This window comes from Pelophylax lessonae (assembly GCF_965119305.1).
Source record: "Pelophylax lessonae genome assembly, chromosome: 7".
Lineage (NCBI taxonomy): Eukaryota > Metazoa > Chordata > Amphibia > Anura > Ranidae > Pelophylax > Pelophylax lessonae.
In genome coordinates, this window is record NC_138774.1 from 44,871,718 (window position 1) to 44,892,712 (window position 20,995).

Here is a 20,995-nt window from a genome sequence, read left to right on the forward strand (position 1 = left end):
TTGGGGTTACCAGTGACATTACTGCAGTAATCAGTGCTATACATATGCACTGTTACAGTAAAATGACACTGGTAGTGAAGGGGTTAACTTTTTTTGAGAGGGAGGGGCTGTGTGTGTCCCTAGGGGCGTGATTCTAACTGTGATTGGCTGTGGCTTGAGGTGTAGGAACAATGATCAACGGTCCTACATAGTAGAACCGTATGATCATTGTTCCTACACAGGGGAGAATGACAGGCGGCTTGTTTACACTAGCCGCCTGCCTTTCTCCCGCTGTCATGAACGATCGTGAGTGAGCGGCGGACACGCGCGGGAGCGCGCCTCCGGCGGCGCGCGCTCGCTCCCCAGAGCCTTTACAGGCTAGTGACGTACCAGTACGTCACTTTGCCTGTGAGGGGCAGACTGCCGCAGTATATGTACTTGCGGCGGTCGGCAAGTGGTTAATACATAGTTACATAATTAGTCAGGTTGAAAAAAGACACAATTTTATCTAGTTAAACCAATAAAAAACAAAAAAGAAAACACAACTATAAAATCCCATATACACAATCCTACACCCTCAGTTGATCCAGAGGAAGGCGAAAAACCTAGCAAAGCATGATCCAATTTGCTACAGCAGGGGGAAAAAATCCTTTCTGATCCCCCTAGAGGCAATCAGATATTCCCTGGATCAACTTTATCTATAAATATTAGTACCCAGTTATAATATGTACACCTAGGAAATAATCCAGGCTTTTTTTAAAGCAACATACTGAGCTGGCCAGAATCACCTCTGGAGGGAGTCTATTCCAAGTTTTCACAGCTCTTACGGTGAAGAATCCTTTCCGTATTTGGAGATGAAATCTCTTTTCCTCTAGACATAAAGAGTTCCCCCTTGTCCTCTGTGGTGACCTTAAAGTGAATAACTCAACACCAAATTCACTATATGGACCCCTTATGCATTTATACATGTTGATCATATCCCCCTTAATCTCCTCTTCTCAAGAGAGAATAAATTCAGTTCCTCTAATCTTTCCTCATAGCTGAGCTCCTCCATTCCTCTTATCAGTTTGGTTGCCCTTCTTTGCACTTTCTCCAGTTCCCAGATATCCTTTTTAAGAATTGGTGCCCAAACTGAACTGCATATTCCAGATGAGGTCTTACTAATGATTTGTACAGGGGTAAAATGATATCTCTCTCTCTCTGGAGTCCATGCCTCTGTTAATACAAGAAAAGACTTTGCTTGCTTTGGAAACAGCAGCTTGGCATTGCATGCTATTATTAAGCTTATGATCTACCAGAACACCCAGATCCTTCTCCACTATGGATTCCCCCAGTTCTACTCCCCCCCCACCCCTAGTATGTATGATGCATGGATATTCTTAGCCCCCAAGTGCATAACTTTACATTTATCAATATTAAACCTCATTTGCCACATAGTTGCCCAATAAAACAGTACATTGAGGTTGGCTTGTAAGTTGGAGACATCCTGTAAGGAAGTTATTCCACTGCAAAGCTTGGTGTCATTAAGACACCACATAGACACCACATCTTATCTGCAATATAAAACCTTCCAATTTGCACTTTTAAGAAATTGACTACAGTTTTGCTTCAAGTGCAGTAACTCATAGCACCAATCAAAATATACTTTGCTAAAGTCACACTATTATAAGATGGATTCTGATTGGTTGGTATGAGTTAGTGCACTCAAGGATAGAAAATGTCTATTTCTTCAAGTAGTACTGGGAAGGGAATGGGACTGCTGTGTGTGGAGATAAAATGTTCTTCTAATTTCAATATTAGAATCCCATAGAAAATTGATGTCACATGGAAAAAGAAAAAAACTTTTCAGTTGCACTCTTTGCCCCTCTTCCAGGTTTCATGTATTCTCTGTAAATATCACTCACCCCATATCACACTGAGAGTCTCATCCCCCAGACTGCTGTGATCCACATGACAGGAGTAAGTGTCTCCCTCCTTGGTTGGCACTTCCACACTGACTCTGATCTGATAGGTGCCATCAGGATGGGGGAGAATTGGACTCATTTCATCTGAAGGAACATCATCCTCCCCATTCCTCACCCACTTCACATCCACAGGTCGGGGGTGAAACCCGTACACCAGGCACTGAAGTCTGGTCACATCATCCGACTGACGATGACCCCACACCTTCACCTCTGGACGCACTGAGAGAGAGAGAAAGAGAAAATAACATTCTGCTGGTTGTACAGGAGGTCACATCTTCTCATCAGTTTCATATGAAGTTTATATAAAAATGGTTACTTCCCTGGGATAGATCTGTGTAAATTAGGATGATCCTAGCCAACCGTACAGTGAAAAGGATAAAAAAAGCACAAAACCAATTCCTTTTCCTCATACAGTCATCAGTGTGAAGGTGTGACAAGTGAAATGTATGTAATGGATAAATGAATGTGAATGGTATAGGAAGCGGCATGTGACATCACCTATTACAATTATACTTTACAAAGAAGTAAATCTAACCGTACTTATATTTAGAATTATGTATTTACATCAAACATATTTGTCCATTACATATGCAAGCTGTGCTTCCTGCTTAATAAGGATGAAACCCAGAATATGAACTCATCTGGGATTAGATCATTTCCTGAATCCAGAAACAAATATTTCATCCCTTGGATAAACTCTGCAAAAAAAATGTCCAGGTAGACTCCTCCCACAAACACCCAAATGTGACCTAATGGGTGAGATTAGCAATCCTACCAAATGACAAACATTGGGAAAGTCATGTCATGTTAGACTTGGTGAGATAATAATATAAAATAATTCATGGGGTCTGATATGCTTTCCACATTCTAATGTATAATAGAATATCAGACCCCCAATGTCTCTCTGTGTGCACCAAACAATACCAGACCAAGGCTGACCTAAACCCCCTCCTATGGTAATGTCTTATAATGGTGGATGTATACAGAGCAGTGTGTAAAGCTTAGTGGATTCATTTATTAAAGGTATAGAGGCCAATCACCTGGCAAAGTCAAAGTTTATTTTTCAAAGTTTAAGCAGAACTAAAGGCAAAACATGTTTTTTTCCATTTGGACAGCATAAGGGAGGGTTTGAACCCCTCTCAGGGTTTTGCTATGTGTGTCCCATTGGGGGAAGTTTTTCTTCACTTCCTGTCCCATAGCCAAAACAGGAAGTGAGAGAAAATCCCATCAAAGTGAGGAAATCCCTCGTGGTCACCTGATCTAGTGTTCCCATTGGAAGATTTATTCTCCCTTCCTGTTCTGATGACAACCCAAAATTTGGGGGTTTTCTTTCACTCTTGGTTCATAGTTGTCATCTGAACAACTACAGAGAGTGAATCTCCCTAACACAGCGCACAAACAGCAATTAAAACCTGACAGGGGTTCTAATCCACTTCCACTCTATCCAAAACTAAATCAAAATGTTGTCTTTAGTTATACTTTAATGGTAATAAATAAGATGAAACTGTGATCTCTCTGAATACCCAATAATGTACGAGGAATATTAAAGAAAACATGATTTTTGTCTGCACATGATTGGAGTTTTAGGGTCCTTTCACACGGGCTTTCCGCCCGACGGACTCCGTTTTGCTCAGCGGGGATCGATCCGCTGATCTCCCGCAAAGCAGGAGGATGACAGTGCCATCTCCACTCTCTGTGCAGAGGCCGACCTGTCAGAGCCCCGCTCTCCTCTATGGGAGATCAGATGAAAACGGACCGCCTGTCTGTTTTCATCCGATCCTCCAGATGGATGGAAAATGGGGTTTCCATCCGTCTGGATTTCATGGACCGGATCGGATAGCAGCGGGTGTCAGCAGACATGTCACTGCTGACATCCGCTGCCCCATAGAGGGGCATGGAGCATCTGATCAGGTCCGCCTGAAAAACTGACAGTCGGACCGGATGGGAAAACCCGTGTGAAAGGACCCTAAGACTTTGTTGACATAGACGTGTGTTTTCCAGAAGGACATGCAGGTTCCTGCTAGCGGAATCTTCCATAAAACATGGATCAGTTTAGATGTATTTATCCATTGCATTTATCCCATTTACTGTATGTCTATCGCATCGCAGACTGACTACACATTCTAGGGCTGCAACTAACGATTGTTTTCATAATCCATTAGTTGGCCAATTATTGTTTCGATTATTCAGATAATACCCTTGAAAAAAGTGTGGTGTATGTTTTAGTTAATATCTATAGTTTAAAAAAGTCAATTTATTCTTAAATATCTCTATGCAGTGGTAAATATAAATAACCAACTACAGTAATACCTTGGTTTGCGAGTAACCTGGTTTACGAGCATTTAGAAAGACGAGCAACATTTTTTTTTTTAATTTTGTCTTGATATACAAGCGCTGTCTTGATATACGAGCAGTATTAGACTCACAATGGTAAAGTGGTTTAGCAATGGTAAAGTGGTTTAGTACAGTATAAGCATGCCATCCCCGCTATTACATAACATTATATGTCCCTGTGTCTGCACTGTATATAAAAGATGCTGATTTCTCCTGTATCAGAGTATCTCCCAGCGCTCACGTGACTCCTTGGCTCTCTGCTCTCCCCAGCTAATCACTCCAGCTGACGTCCGGGGAGGAAAGAAGCAGAGAGCCAAGGAGTCACGTGAGCGCCGGGAGATACTCTGATACAGGAGAAATCAGCATCTTTTATATACAGTACAGACACAGGGACACATAATGTTATGTAATAGCGGGGATGGCATGATTATACTGTACAGTGCTGTACTTTAGATATGATAGCACCATATCTTTATTTATACCAATAAATGGTTGTGGAACAAATCATCTGTTTCCATTATTTCTTATAGGAAAATTTGCTTTGATATGCGAGTGCTTTGGATTACAAGCATGTTGCTGGAATGAATTATACTCACAATCCAAGGTTTTATTGTATATGGTTAGGGAGCAAAATCTCTAATCCACTCTGAGAATAACAGACAGAAGAGATATACTGTATATACTGCTAGAGGTTGGATCTGGTAAATATCATCAGACTCAGAGATCACATTTTTTATTTAAAGAGGGAAAAAAAAATGAAAGACTGTTTTATAAATTTTCAGACAGACCTGTGATATATTATGTATGACAGACTCCCTTGTCATAGGCCGGGGGATTGATAAAAGCTCCCTGCGCTTGCTGTGACTTATGCTGCCCATACAGAAACTATGTCTTCCTTCAAAAAAAATGTTCATTTTAAGAACGTTCGTTCAATTTTCTTATCATTAGTGGGGTCAAATTGACATTCGTTTTCAACCACAGTGACGGGAAAATTGGAAGGAGCAGAATAGAAAACTTCTTGGTAAAAGGAATTATCAGACAGTGTGTGTGGTTTTCATTCAGATATGACATTCTTTTTAAAACTGAATGTTAAAAGCAAGTGAAATTTTCAAAAGACATTTTTTCATTCAGCGAATCTACAAAGATTTTTTGTATAAATATTTTTTGTCCTAAAATGGATACATGTATGGTCAGCTAAGGCTTGAGTCACACCAATGCATTTTGCTTTGATCCGTTTCTGCAGTGCTTTTTGCACATGCGATTTTGCGGCGATTTGAGTTTTTTATGCTTTTTTTGGCCAATTTGTTGTTGGGCAGATTAAAAAACGTGAATCATGGAAAAAACGCACTACATGCTTTTCTGCAGCTTCTCCACTAAAGTCTATTGAACCAAAAAAAAAAGCACAGTTTTGCTTTGAAAAAAGTCCTTGACCCTTTCCAAATAAGCTGCGGCTGAAAAAAGCATAGATGTGAACGTGTCCCATAGGAAACCATGTTAAATGAACTGTAGTACGTTTCTGCAAAAAGCACCAAAAAATGCATAGGTGTGAACCAGGCCTAAGACATTTAGTAGCAGCAGCGTGTTTTTTTTTTGTATCTCCTGTCATAATGGGGTTAAAAAAACAGAAATTAGCCCTTTATAGTACAAAAAGCAGATAATCGCTACTATAAGCGGTTCATTTGTTCATTTATACTGTGAAACAGTGAAAGTAATAACATATATTACTTATATCATATATATATATATATATATATATATATATATATATATATAATAAATACACCCAGAAGTAGGATATATGGGAATTTTACCTAGGAGTCAGATATGAAGCTATAGGAAGGGTGGAAGGGAGATATAAATCTTTTATATTAAAGTAGTACTAAAAGCTGAGATTTTCAGCCTCCACCTTCTCTGGGGTCAGATGCTGATCTTCCCTGCACAAAGTCTTCCAAGTGATTTTTTTTTTAAACAACAAACATGTTATACTTACCTTCTCTGTGTAATGGTTTTGCACAGAGCAGCCCAGATCCTCCTCTTCTGGGATCCCCCACCGACACTTCTGGCTCCTCCTGCCTTCAGAGTGCCCCAATAGCAAGCTGCAAAGTATAGTATAGACAGAGTGCCCCTATAGCAAGGTAAAAAAAACTTCTGCCTTTAGAACCACTCACTTCCTTCTCCTGCCCAGGACTACATGTCCCATGAGGCATTGCTTCTCATACATTTACATTCACAAGTTCTCAGGCACTTACTGACATGTATGGACGGTGTACTGAGCTGTATGTGTGCTGCACTGAGTAAATTTACATGTATGGATGGTGTACTGAGCTGTATATGTGCTGCACTGTGTATACTGACATGTATGGATGGTGTACTGAGCTGTATGTGTGCTGCACTGTGTATACTGACATGTATGGATGGTGTACTGAGCTGTATATGTGCTGCACTGTGTATACTGACATGTATGGGCGGTGTACTGAGCTGTATGTGTACTGCACTGTATATACTGACATGTATGGATGGTGTACTGAGCTGTATGTGTGCTGCACTGTGTATACTGACATATATGGGCGGTGTACTGAGCTGTATGTGTACTGCACTGTGTATACTGACATGTATGGATGGTGTACTGAGCTGTATGTGTGCTGCACTGTGTATACTGACATATATGGGCGGTGTACTGAGCTGTATGTGTACTGCACTGTGTATACTGACATGTATGGATGGTGTACTGAGCTGTATGTGTGCTGCACTGTGTATACTGACATGTATGAATGGTGTACTGAGCTGTATGTGTACTGCACTGTGTATACTGACATGTATGGATGGTGTACTGAGCTGTATGTGTGCTGCACTGTGTATACTGACATGTATGGATGGTGTACTGAGCTGTATGTGTACTGCACTGTGTATACTGACATGTATGGATGGTGTACTGAGCTGTATGTGTACTGCACTGTGTATAATGACATGTATGGATGGTGTACTGAGCTGTATGTGTACTGCACTGTGTATAATGACATGTATGGATGGTTCCATGCTTTTGTCAGTAAACATCTGGCCAGCATGAAAATTGGCAACCTCTACCTGTCCTTGGGCAGACATGTTGCCTGGGACCACCAATATCGTATGCCCCTGGTCAACTTCACGGTGTTGGACCGCATTCACATTCCACCAAGAGGGGGTGATTGGAACAAACTATTGCTCCAGAGGGAGGCCCGTTGGATTCAAACTCTCAATGCGACGGTTTGGCCAGGCCTCAATGAAATGGAAAGCTTTAGGCCATGGGTGTCCATCCTTTTGGCTTCTCTGGGCCACATTGAGTGTAGAGAAATTTTCTCGGGCCGAATATAAAATATATACTATAGTTAAGGTATATAAGTAATAAAACGTCGCCACGCCCTTCCTGCACTGCCGCGCCCCCCCCCCAGCACTAATTTAACACAACTAGAGGATGATTCCTTCCGAGGCAGCCTTTGCCTACAGTTAGGTGGAAGCCACTGTGGTCGTGCCCCTGACCCGCTTTCCTTCCTCCACAGCAAAGAAAAAGAAAAATTCAGGGGGCAGTGGGCCGCATTGCCTGTGGTTCCGGGCCGCAGGTTGGACATGCCTGCTTTAGGCCATTCCTACAGGGTTTCAGCTCTGGCAAGACTGACTGATGTCCTCCCTGGCAGTTCCCCCATTTATTATTATTAATAATTTATTTATTTATTTTTTATGTGTTGGTTCTTGTCTATTTATTTGTTTCATGACCCCCTATGACTCTTTCAATATGATCGTTAACAGGGTTTTGTTATTTATGTTCATGTTGTCTATTTATGTATATTAAGGGTCTGAAAGTGTATCCGGGTTACCAACTGTGTATTGGGACTGGATATCCCGGATATATCAGACATTTATTATTGCATCATCTATACTTATGTAATTACAATTTTGCCTTTTTTTTTTGAGTTACACCCTCATTTTACTGTGATGGGTCCCCCAACACACACACATGGCTTGAGTGTCCATAGTTTCTCCCCTCCTTATACTACAGTGGACAGTGTACTGAGCTGTATGTGTGCTGCACTGTGTATACTGACATGTATGGATGGTGTACTGAGCTGTATGTGTGCTGCACTGTGTATACTGACATGTATGAATGGTGTACTGAGCTGTATATGTGCTGCACTGTGTATACTGACATGTATGGATGGTGTACTGAGCTGTATGTGTGCTGCACTGTGTATACTGACATGTATGGAAGGTGTATTGAGCTGTATGTGTGCTGCGCTGTGTATACTGACATGTATGGAGGGTGTACTGAACTGTATGTGTGCTGCACTGTGTATACTGACATGTATGGATGGCGTACTGAGCTGTATGTGTGCTGCACTGTGTATACTGACATGTATGGACGGTGTACTGAGCTGTATGTGTGCTGCACTGTGTATACTGACATGTATGGAAGGTGTACTGAGCTGTATGTGTGCTGCACTGTGTATACTGACATGTATGGACGGTGTACTGAGCTGTATGTGTGCTGCACTGTGTATACTGACATGTATGGATGGTGTACTGAGCTGTATGTGTGCTGCACTGTGTATACTGACATGTATGGACGGTGTACTGAGCTGTATGTGTGCTGCACTGTGTATACTGACATGTATGGACGGTGTACTGAGCTGTATGTGTGCTGCACTGTGTATACTGACATGTATGGACGGTGTACTGAGCTGTATGTGTGCTGCACTGTATTTCCTGATATGTAAACAAATAATGAATTCTGTATGCAGGCCAACTAATCAGCTGACCAACTAATCAATTCTGAAAATTATTTTCATAATTGATTAGTTGTTTCGGCCCCAACACATTCCCTTATAAAGTATATCTATAGTGTACAGTGTATATACCATGTGGTGTGACTACATACAGAAGTGTGTACATAGAGCCGTATATTTACAGTGTAATAAGTATTTGTACTGTATGCAGTGTGTATATACAGTGTGTAGATATGATATACAATATATAATGTATATAGTGTAGTGTGTATATATATATATATATATATACAGGGTGTAGATATAACATATATGATGTATATAGTGTAGTGTGTATATACGGTGTGTAGATATAACATATATGATGTATATAGTGTAGTGTGTATATACAGTGTGTAGATATAACATATATGATGTATATAGTGCAGTGTGTATATACAGTGTGTACATATAACATATGATGTACACTATATTACCAAAAGTATTGGGACGCCTGCCTTTACACACACATGAACTTTAATGGCATCCCAGTCTTAGTCTGTAGGGTTCAATATTGGGTTGGCCCACCCTTTGCAGCTATAACAGCTTCAACTCTTCTGAGAAGGCTGTCCACAAGGTTTAGGAGTGTGTCTATGGGAATGTTTGACCATTCTTCCAGAAGCACATTTGTGAGGTCAGGCACTGATGTGGACGAGAAGGCCTGACTCACAATATCCGCTCTAATTCCTCCCAAAGGTGTTCTATCAGGTTGAGGTCAGGACTCTGTGCAGGCCAGTCAAGTCCCTCCACCCCAACTTTCTCATCCATGTCTTTATGGACCTTGCTTTGTGCACTGGTCCAAATCATTTGGTGGAGGGGGAATTATGGTGTGAGGTTGTTTTTCAGGGGTTGGGCTTGGCCCCTTAGTTCCAGTGAAGGGAACTCTTAAGGTGTCAGCATACTGAGACATTTTGGATGATTTCATGCTCCCAACTTTGTGGGAACAGTTTGGTAAGGGCCCCTTCCTGTTCTAACAGGGGATGAGGAACTTGACCAGTGCACAAAGCAAGGTCCATAAAGACACGGATGAGCGAGGTGGGGTGGAGGAACTTGACTGGCCTGCACAGAGTCCTGACCTCAACCTGATAGAACACCTTTGGGATGAATTAGAGTGGAGACTGTGAGCCAGGTCTTCTCGTCCAACATCAGTGCCTGACCTTACAAATACACTTCTGGAAGAATGATCAAACATTCCCATAGACACTCCTAAACCTTGTGGACAGCCTTCCCAGAAGAGTTGAAGGTGTTATAGCTGCAAAGGGTGGGCCAACTCAATATTGAACCCTACGGACTAAGACTGGGATGCCATTAAAGTTCATGTGTGTGTAAAGGCAGGCGTCCCAATACTTTTGGTGCGTAGATATAACATATATGATGTATATAGTGCAGTGTGAATATACGGGGTGTAGATATAACATATATGATGTATATAGTGTAGTGTGTATATACGGGGTGTAGATATAACATATATGATGTATATAGTGTAGTGTGTATATACGGGGTGTAGATATAACATATATGATGTATATAGTGTAGTGTGTATATACGGGGTGTAGATATAACATATATGATGTATATAGTGCAGTGTGTATATACGGGGTGTAGATATAACATATATGATGTATATAGTGCAGTGTGTATATACAGTGTGTAGATATAACATATATGATGTATATAATGTAGTGTGTATATACGGGGTGTAGATATAACATATATGATGTATATAGTGCAGTGTGTATATACGGTGTGTAGATATAACATATATGATGTATATAGTGCAGTGTGTATATACGGGGTGTAGATATAACATATATGATGTATATAGTGTAGTGTGTATACACGGGGTGTAGATATAACATATATGATGTATATAGTGTAGTGTATATATACGGGGTGTAGATATAACATATATGATGTATATAGTGCAGTGTGTATATACGGTGTGTAGATATAACATATATGATGTATATAGTGTAGTGTGTATATATGAGGTGTAGATATAACATATATGATGTATATAGTGTAGTGTGTATATACGGTGTGTAGATATAACATATATGATGTATATAGTGTAGTGTGTATATACGGGGTGTAGATATAACATATATGATGTATATAGTGTAGTGTGTATATACGGTGTGTAGATATAACATATATGATGTATATAGTGCAGTGTGTATATACGGGGTGTAGATATAACATATATGATGTATATAGTGTAGTGTGTATATACGGGGTATAGATATAACATATATGATGTATATAGTGCAGTGTGTATATACGGGGTGTAGATATAACATATATGATGTATATAGTGTAGTGTGTATATACGGGGTATAGATATAACATATATGATGTATATAGTGTAGTGTGTATATACGGGGTGTAGATATAACATATATGATGTATATAGTGTAGTGTGTATAAACGGGGTGTAGATATAACATATATGATGTATATAGTGTAGTGTGTATATACGGTGTGTAGATATAACATATATGATGTATATAGTGGTGTGTATATACGGGGTGTAGATATAACATATATGATGTATATAGTGTAGTGTATATATACGGTGTGTAGATATAACATATATGATGTATATAGTGCAGTGTGTATATACGGGGTGTAGATATAACATATATGATGTATATAGTGCAGTGTGTATATACGGGGTGTAGATATAACATATATGATGTATATAGTGCAGTGTGTATATACGGGGTGTAGATATAACATATATGATGTATATAGTGTAGTGTGTATATACAGTGTGTAGATATAACATATATGATGTATATAGTGTAGTGTGTATATACGGGGTGTAGATATAACATATATGATGTATATAGTGTAGTGTGTATATACGGGGTATAGATATAACATATATGATGTATATAGTGTAGTGTGTATATACGGGGTGTAGATATAACATATATGATGTATATAGTGCAGTGTGTATATACGGGGTGTAGATATAACATATATGATGAATATAGTGTAGTGTGTATATACGGGGTGTAGATATAACATATATGATGTATATAGTGCAGTGTGTATATACGGGGTGTACATATAACATATATGATGAATATAGTGTAGTGTGTATATACGGGGTGTAGATATAACATATATGATGTATATAGTGCAGTGTGTATATACGGGGTGTAGATATAACATATATGATGTATATAGTGCAGTGTGTATATACGGGGTGTAGATATAACATATATGATGTATATAGTGCAGTGTGTATATACGGGGTGTAGATATAACATATATGATGTATATAGTGTAGTGTGTATATACGGGGTGTAGATATAACATATATGATGTATATAGTGCAGTGTGTATATACGGGGTGTAGATATAACATATATGATGAATATAGTGTAGTGTGTATATACGGGGTGTAGATATAACATATATGATGTATATAGTGCAGTGTGTATATACGGGGTGTACATATAACATATATGATGAATATAGTGTAGTGTGTATATACGGGGTGTAGATATAACATATATGATGTATATAGTGCAGTGTGTATATACGGGGTGTAGATATAACATATATGATGTATATAGTGCAGTGTGTATATACGGGGTGTAGATATAACATATATGATGTATATAGTGCAGTGTGTATATACGGGGTGTAGATATAACATATATGATGTATATAGTGTAGTGTGTATATACGGGGTGTAGATATAACATATATGAGGTATATAGTGCAGTGTGTATATACGGGGTGTAGATATAACATATATGATGTATATAGTGTAGTGTGTATATACGGGGTGTAGATATAACATATATGATGTATATAGTGTAGTGTGTATATACTGTGTGTAGATTTAACATATATGATGTATATAGTGTAGTGTGTATATACGGGGTGTAGATATAACATATATGATGTATATAGTGTAGTGTGTATATACGGGGTGTAGATATAACATATATGAGGTATATAGTGTAGTGTGTATATACGGGGTGTAGATATAACATATATGATGTATATAGTGTAGTGTGTATATACGGGGTGTAGATATAACATATATGATGTATATAGTGCAGTCACCTCTCCTCTCCAGATCTTCTCTCCCATTGTTGATGTGTTTCTTCAGCCATTCTATACATTCATTCTCCAGATAATTCTTGTTTCTCTCCCCCACTCTCTCCTCCGGACTGTTCCATCTCTGTGTGGTGATCTGAGCCTCATTCATGGTCGGGATCCAGATTCCTCTCTGTGTGTCCAGAGACATGAAATCTCTCCCATCATATCCGAACTGATTATACCCCACAGTGTTGCCGTCATCTCTCAGCTCACAGCCGTACATCAGCTGTACAATATGGATCCCTGCAGAGAGAAGAGGAAGATGTGACCCGGGATCAGAGGTGTGATGTGTGTAATATGTGATGATGTAGGAGGTGATGGTATATGGAGGAGATATGTATAGGGATAGATGTGTGTATACAGAGTGTACATATACAGCACAGCTCTCCTTATAATGACACGGCCAGTACTACAGATATATATCCTCCACTATGGCAGAAAACTCCGATACACATCCTCCGTATGGAGGAAGAAGAAGATCGGATCCTAGTGACACCCCAGAATGTTCTACAGAGGGGTCACCGACTCATCCCACCACTGAGGAGGTGACACTCATCACTGATTGGCTGTCCTAACCCAACAAACATTTCTATTCACCAACCAGGTGTGACATCTTCAGATCATCATCTCATTGGCTGCAGTTTCCCTCCATTTTCTACCAGCCAATCACACACTGTGTAGATGACCCCTCCCCCAGTGATGGGGACACGGGATGTGTGGATTATGGAATAATTAGAATATCTTCCCTCATCATGGCTGCAGATTGTACAGAGAGATCATGTGACAGGAAATCCAGAAAGAGAACCGACATCTCCTCATTAATCACCTCCTGGTGTCACCTGAGAGACAATACACGGCCATTGTACACCTTCCTCATCCATCTTATACTATTCATACATAGACAGTCCCAATCACAGAATGCTTCCTGTAGAAGACTGACTACAAATATCTCTGTAATACCCCCCTCCCCCCACAGAACAGGAATGGGAGATTCCACATTATACATCTGCTGGGGGGAGCAGTCTATGTTGTGTCATTTCTGGGGGTCCTCCATGTATAATACACACAGGAGACCTGACAGGGGACCGACATCCATACTTCTCTATGGAGGCCCCAGACAGGAAGTCAGCTGTGCATGGAGGAAATCATTCCCCTCACTCTACAGTGGGTGTGTCCTGTGTTCACCTGGAATCTTTTGCAAGCATGTGATTGGTTGCTTATAGTACACACTGCTTCCATTTATTTATTAACTTTCACTTTGCTTAGTGAATAATCTCTACTATTTGTGTAAATCAACCCAATCAAAATGTCCCATAAAGAGAAGCACCAAGAGGGGTCACACACCATAATCACAATCAGAGGTCCCTGGGACCCTCAAAATGTGACATCCCAATTCCCTGGTATTGGAGGCAATGCATGTACCCTCCCACAATGCATTGCTCTGTGCATCCTATCCATAGGTCAGGTGAGAGGAGCGATGTGTATTCTCCAACTATGTCACATTAGAATTGTAATATGGATTTATCCCCGGCTGGTTCACACTTGTGTGACATGAAAGTCGCACCATTTCCAGCGTGACTTTGCTGTGCCACTTCCCTGCGACTTCAACTGATAAGAAGCATTCCTCTGCGACTTTCATGGATCAGTGTTTTTTCTGACCCTCACCTCTCCTCCCTGGTCATCCTTGCTGCCTAAAAACTTTCCTCCCAAGCACATTCCATTTACACCTGAGTGTAGCAGAAATGCATGTTCCCGCTCCCATTTCTGCATTTTTTTGAAGAGTAAACATGCGTCGCACGTTGGGCATCCCATTCATTTGAATGAAGTGCCCGACATGCGAGACAAATGCCCCAAAGTAGCTCTAGAACATTGTCAGTCATGAAGTGTCACATTTTTACAGATCGCATTTTGCTGTGCGCATTTGTAGAGCATTTTGATGCACAGCGAAGCACGCATCTGCTAACCGTGATTGGGGGGGGGGGGAATTAATAATTAGACAGCATTTACATCTGCATGGAACTCGCACAGAAAACGCATGCTTTACCACACATTTCAGAAATACGCTGCAAATGTGCATTACACTTGTGTTGCCATGAAATCAAAGCAATTGTGATGTGCGTTTCTGAAATGTGCGCAAAGTGCGTGTTTTTTGTGCGGGTTGCCGTGCATGTGGAAACGCACAGATGTGAATGCAGCCTAAATGGTAACACAAGCATGACACACATTGTCGCACATTTGTAAAATACAAGGCAAAGCATGATTTTTCTTGCAGGTTGTCGTGTGTTTGGAGAAGATGTAGATGTAAATGAATGGTAACGCAAGCGTGACGCAAGTTGCCACGAGTTTTTGAGACACAAAACAAAGTTCACGTTTTCTGTGTGGGTTGTCATGTGTTTGGAAATGCGCAGATGTGAATGCGGCCTAAATGGTACCGAAAGCGCGGCGAACATTGTTACACATTTTATAAATGCACGGCAAAGCGTGCGTTTTCTTGTGGGTTGTCATGCGTTCGGAAACACGCAGATGAAAACACAGCCTAAAATGGTAACACAGACATGATGCACATTGCTGAGTGTTATGTAAATGTGCAGCAAAGCGTACTTTTTTTTGTGCAGGTTGCCATGCGTTTGGAAATGCGCAGATACCAATAGTAATACATTGTGATGTGCGTGTGGCACATTTTCAAAATAGATGGCAAAGCATGCGTTTTCCTGAGGGTTGCCGTGCGCTCAGAGAGGCACAGATGTAAACAAATGGTAATGCAGGAGCGACACATGGTTTGGAAGTGAGTGGCACAACGCACATTTTCTATGCGGGTTACCGTGCATTTGGAATCACGCAGATGAAAACGCAGCCTAAAATGACAACACAAGCTGGAGACACATTTCCACACATTTTTGATATGCACAGCAAAGCGTGCGTTTTCCATGATGCTCATTGCTGCGTGCTTGGAAAGGCGCAGATGCAAATGCAGCCTAAATGGCAATGTAAGCACAACATGCGTTTCCACACATTTTGGAAACGCACAGCAAAGCGCGTGTTTTCTGTGTGAGGTGCTGCGCTTTCAGAAACGAGCAGATGCAAATGCGTGCATTTTCAAAATGTGCAGCAATGCACACGTGTTCCTATTTAGCAGTGTTAATTTTGTCAACTAAAATGTTTTCGTCGACTAAATGAACACAATTTTAGTTGACTAAAATATGACTAAAACTAAAATGGCATTTTAGTCATAAGACTAGAACTAAAACTAAACTGAAAATTGACATCAAAATGAACACTCCTCTGCTGGCCATTTCTAAATCGGCAACACAATTCCATCCAGAGCCGGTAATAATCGCACATTAAAGTCTAAACATGGATTTCACCACCGCATAAGTAAGGGGCGTCTACTAAGCTGCTGAAAACTAAAACATTAAGAAAAAGGCTTTTCTTATATTTTTCCCTAATATTTAATGTCGGTAATATATTCAGGTAATTTGTGCAATGACATCACAGCCAATGGAGTTTACAGTTTTTTGGGTTTTTTGTATTTTAAAGTTGCACTTCAGTTTGTCAAAAAGCAATATTTCTGTTTGTTTATGAAACTTGGTTTTATTTATAAAGATGTTATAAATCTCAATGGCTTAGCCCCCATTCACACTGGGGCGACGCCGCTACCTCGGAGCGGCCGCCACGGACTTCGTAACATTGAAGTCTATGGCGGTCGCCTCCTGGTCGCCCCAAAGAAGCTCCGGACCCTTTTTCTGAGTCGGAGCGACTTGTGTCGCTCCTATCAGAACGGGTCCGCAGCTTCCCTATGGGAGGCGACCTGCGGCGACCTGTGAGGTGACCAGGTCGCCTCACAGGTCGCCCCAGTGTGAACGGGGGCTTAATCTGTGTCTGTAGTGCGTGTTCAAACCTTATAATAACATATTATTAGATTTTTACTCCAGGAGTATACAATTCATTTGGAAATGCTAGAGAAATGTTTAAATAATGCATTACAATTAACCTAAACCCATTCCATTTGTAGTTGACTAAAATGTACTGGAGAATATGACTAAAACTAAAATCGCATTTCAGTTAAAAGACTATAACTAAAATTAAATCAAACTTTGATGCCAAAATTAACACTGCTATTTAGACTGCGTTTGCATCTGCGTATTTCTGAATGTGCGGCACCCCGTACAGAAAACGTGGATTGCTATTTAGGTTGTGTTCGCAGCTGCGTGTTTCTTAATGCGTGTCGTGCGTTTACTGTGTGGGTTGCCATGCGTTTGGAAACACACAGATGTGAACACAGCCTAAATGGCAAAGCAATGTCCGCTTGCCGCGCTTTTCTTAAAAATGAGGCAAATCGCACGTGTTCTGTGCAGGTTGCGGCACGTTCAGAAATGCGCAGATGTGAATTCAGGCTAATTGTTACTGACACCCCAATCGTGGTTAGCAGACGCATGTTCTGCTGTGTAACAAAATGTGCTACAAACAATCCCAAATGTGTGACACTTCACTACCAAAATGGTTCCTGAGCTACTTTGGGGCGTTTGTTCTGTGCAGGGCTGCCCATTTATGTGAATGGGTTGCTCTATGTGTGATGGGTTTTAGGTGTGAAAAAAGCACAAATAAATGTGAGCAGGAAGATGCGTTTCTGCTATGCTCAGGTGTGATTGAGATTTACACAGCAAGGATGACCAAGGAGGAGAGGGGAGGGTAATAAAAAAAAAAAAAAATCCATCAAAGTACCATTCTTATCTATACTGATGCGACTTCTGTGAGATAACATAAAAGTCTATGGGGCCGGATCGCATTGAAAGTCGTACAAAAGTAGTGCAGAAACATTTTTTTTGTTACTATGACTTGAGTTGTGGCAATTAAGATCCTCTGATTGAAATACATGGGATGCGACTTGTTATGCGACTTTGAAGTACAAAGTCGCATGACAAATTGCATTGATGTGAACCGGGACTCAGAGTGTGTGGCCCCCTGAGAGCCAGGCTGATAAGGCTGTGATATGTACTGGCACCTCATCATACCTTCATCTAATTAAAGTGTATTTATAGATGAAACTATTTTAGTCTTTAGATGGAGAAGGGAAGGGTTACACCCCCATTAGGGGATTTTTGCTGTCTCGGCCATCGTAATATTTCCCCTCACTCTCTGATTGGCTGATAATAATTACCGGGACTAATACAGAGGAGAACAGAAACCGATCACAACTGTTATTGCAGCACTGAGCGCGTTTTACCCCTTAACTGTCATCATGATGATCCTGTACTGCATTACATCTGTATGGCTGTCAAAGGGTTAAATAAGACACACAGCCTGTACTGAGAGAAGTCTGCTGCCTCCCATTGCTGACATTCTCCTAGAACTGTTGGCTGGCTTTCCTTTGTCACTAATATTCTGATTCACTCACATGGGAAAAAGCATGCAGCAAGTGAAGTCAGAGCGAAGTCTTGAAGTGTAAGTCAGCCAAAAATGTTTTTCCCAGTTTTGGAGAGAGAGTGAAGAAGGATTACAACTCCTGCAGAGTTTTTATTGCTCCCCGGGGCTCCATTACAGAGAATTCGGCTCATTTCCTGTCCTGCTGACAACCAAAACAGGAAGTGAGGAAAACTCTGCGACAGACAAAGACAGAATGAAATATCTGACATGAGTTCTATCCTTCCTCTACTCTAATAATAAAATCATACTTCTCTATAACTGTGTTGCTGTAAGAGATTTCCCTGACTTTTGGTTTGGTAAAATGCAGTCAGTAGGACAGGAAGTGAGAGTAAAAACCTGGCAGGGGTACTTACCTTTCCACACCTTATTCAAAACTAAGAAATAAAGCTTTGACTGGACATACACTTTAATCTAGCTTCTTGTTCTGGGGTCATGACCCCAAATACATGGAAAGCAATGACTGAGGATGAGAGGCGGGCAGATAGGGAGCGGAGTATAGGCCTCATCCACACTGGATGTTAGCAAAACCCCATAGAAAGCTGTAGAAGGAGTTTGTCAGATTTTTTGCAGAAGTGTTTTTTAGTAAAACTAAATTCCCACAAAAGCTTACGGCTCAAAAATGCTGATAAACGCAGAATAGTCGCATTTTTCAGCGTTTTTAAGCTTCTATCAGAGTTAGAGCGTTTTTACAGCTGAAAATCTCCTCTCAGATCACTAATTCTGGGATTTTCCAGCCAGAAAACCCCCCTGCCAAAAACTGCTGATAAGAGCTGTGTGTGCATGGAGACATAGGAGAACATGGGGGGAGATTCCTGGCTGCAGGAAGAAACGTCTGACACCAAAAACATTCGCTGTAAAATCGTCCCGTGTGCATGAGGCCTTAGAGGTCGGCTATGGCGCCTCCATATCTCTCTCACTCCAGGATTCCTAGAAGAAGTCGTTGTGTATATTTTATAGATGTGATGAGAATTCTGATCAGATGAGGGAGGAATTTATTCATCAAGCTGTGATCTTCTATAAATCTGTCTCATAGAATGTCTCATCTCTCCCCTCCCCCCCTCTATCCTGTCTGCAGAGTTTGTATTCGGTGTAATAAAGAAATAGAAATGTAAGAATTGTCTCACCTCCAGTCTGGTTGTATCGCTTCATCGCTGTCTGTACATTGTGTTTGAAAACAGGCTCAGCACCCCGACCTATTTGTGTGTTATATTCCCAGTATTCAGGTTCCAGTTTCTTCATCCACTCAGTCTTGGGAAGAACCTCCCGGGTGTCACTGTTATAATTTGTTATCTCCCGATCATCCACATATCCGACAGAAGAGTACACAGGGAGTCCGGATCCCGGAGAGGAGACTGCGGTTCTATAATATCGCAGAGTGTGACTGTCTGATAGAGAGACATACAGACGGTTATATATACATCCTCTACACATCACACACTATAATGCTGGGAATACATTAATAATACCGGGCAGCCCCCCTCCCCCGAATTGATCAAGACAATATTTTCACGAAAAATACACTAAAATCATTATTAGTGGACACAAACATACAGTAACAGAGAACTTGTGTGAATTATCCCATTTTAACTGTTTTTTACATTTAGAAAAAATAAAAAATAAAAAAAAATTATTTCTTACAGTGTTTAATTTTTTTTTTTTACAATGTGTTATTTTTTTACAGGACAGGGAAGCCTGCAGTGCTGTAGGATGGAGGGTGGCACAGTGAAAGGGGGGCACACGGGGGGGGGGGAATCAGAAGCAGGCAGAACAGGGAGGGGGATCGGTGTGGGAGAAGTAATTAAAGGAACGATGCTCTGTGTCTGTGTCTCTCCCCGCAGCAGCTGAAAGCTGGCAGGAGGGGGAGAAACTGGCTTTCAGCTGCTGCAGAGAGCCACACAGCGCTTCCTTCTGTAATTGCCCCTCCTCCTGACTGCACCGATATCCCGTGCTGTTGGGTGTTGAGTGTGCAGATGGTTGCGCACACAGAGCTTGCAATCGTGGAGGGACAATTTATGATAATAAATGATGGGATTGCATGCAATAACTCCCAACAGCTGAATGTAATAGGAGAAGAATAATGGTGAGTAGATGGTGGGGGGGAGCGGAGGGGATTGAAGTGATCGTTACTCAGCCCTGTGTGATGAAATCACGGCTTCCCTTTAGCGCTGAATTCACACTTCTGCATTACCTTGTGGTGTGGTAATGGGGGATACAATGCACATTGTCATTCATGTAAGGCCGTCCATTTACTATAAATGATCGGCCAATTCACTGTGACAGATAATAAATACATGTGACCCCATGTTAGCAATGCAGCCCCCACAATGTACAGTGAGTGCGGTGCAGTAAATTGCGCTCTGTTTTAGGCCTGGATGA

General features: G+C 41.0%; 2 protein-coding genes across 4 annotated transcripts in view; one reads left to right on the forward strand and one right to left on the reverse strand.

The window, feature by feature from the left end:
- The window catches only part of TAP1 (transporter 1, ATP binding cassette subfamily B member), an 895,619-nt gene that overhangs the window by 413,206 nt on the left and 461,418 nt on the right, over positions 1–20,995 (forward strand). The window lies entirely within an intron of this gene.
- Positions 1–20,995, reverse strand: part of LOC309560896 (class I histocompatibility antigen, F10 alpha chain-like) — a 291,577-nt gene that overhangs the window by 29,804 nt on the left and 240,778 nt on the right. Inside the window, exons 2-4 of one of the 3 annotated variants that reach the window (XM_082264582.1) lie at positions 19,744–20,004; positions 13,160–13,438; positions 1,884–2,162 (exon numbers count right to left, since the gene is read on the reverse strand). The exons of 1 other annotated variant lie outside the window; for it this stretch is intronic. In XM_082264582.1, the coding sequence (XP_082120708.1) occupies positions 1,884–2,162; positions 13,160–13,438; positions 19,744–20,004 (819 nt within the window). The remainder of the gene's footprint in view (positions 1–1,883; positions 2,163–13,159; positions 13,439–19,743; positions 20,005–20,995) is intronic. One more of the 3 variants, XM_082264583.1, reaches the window with a different exon arrangement.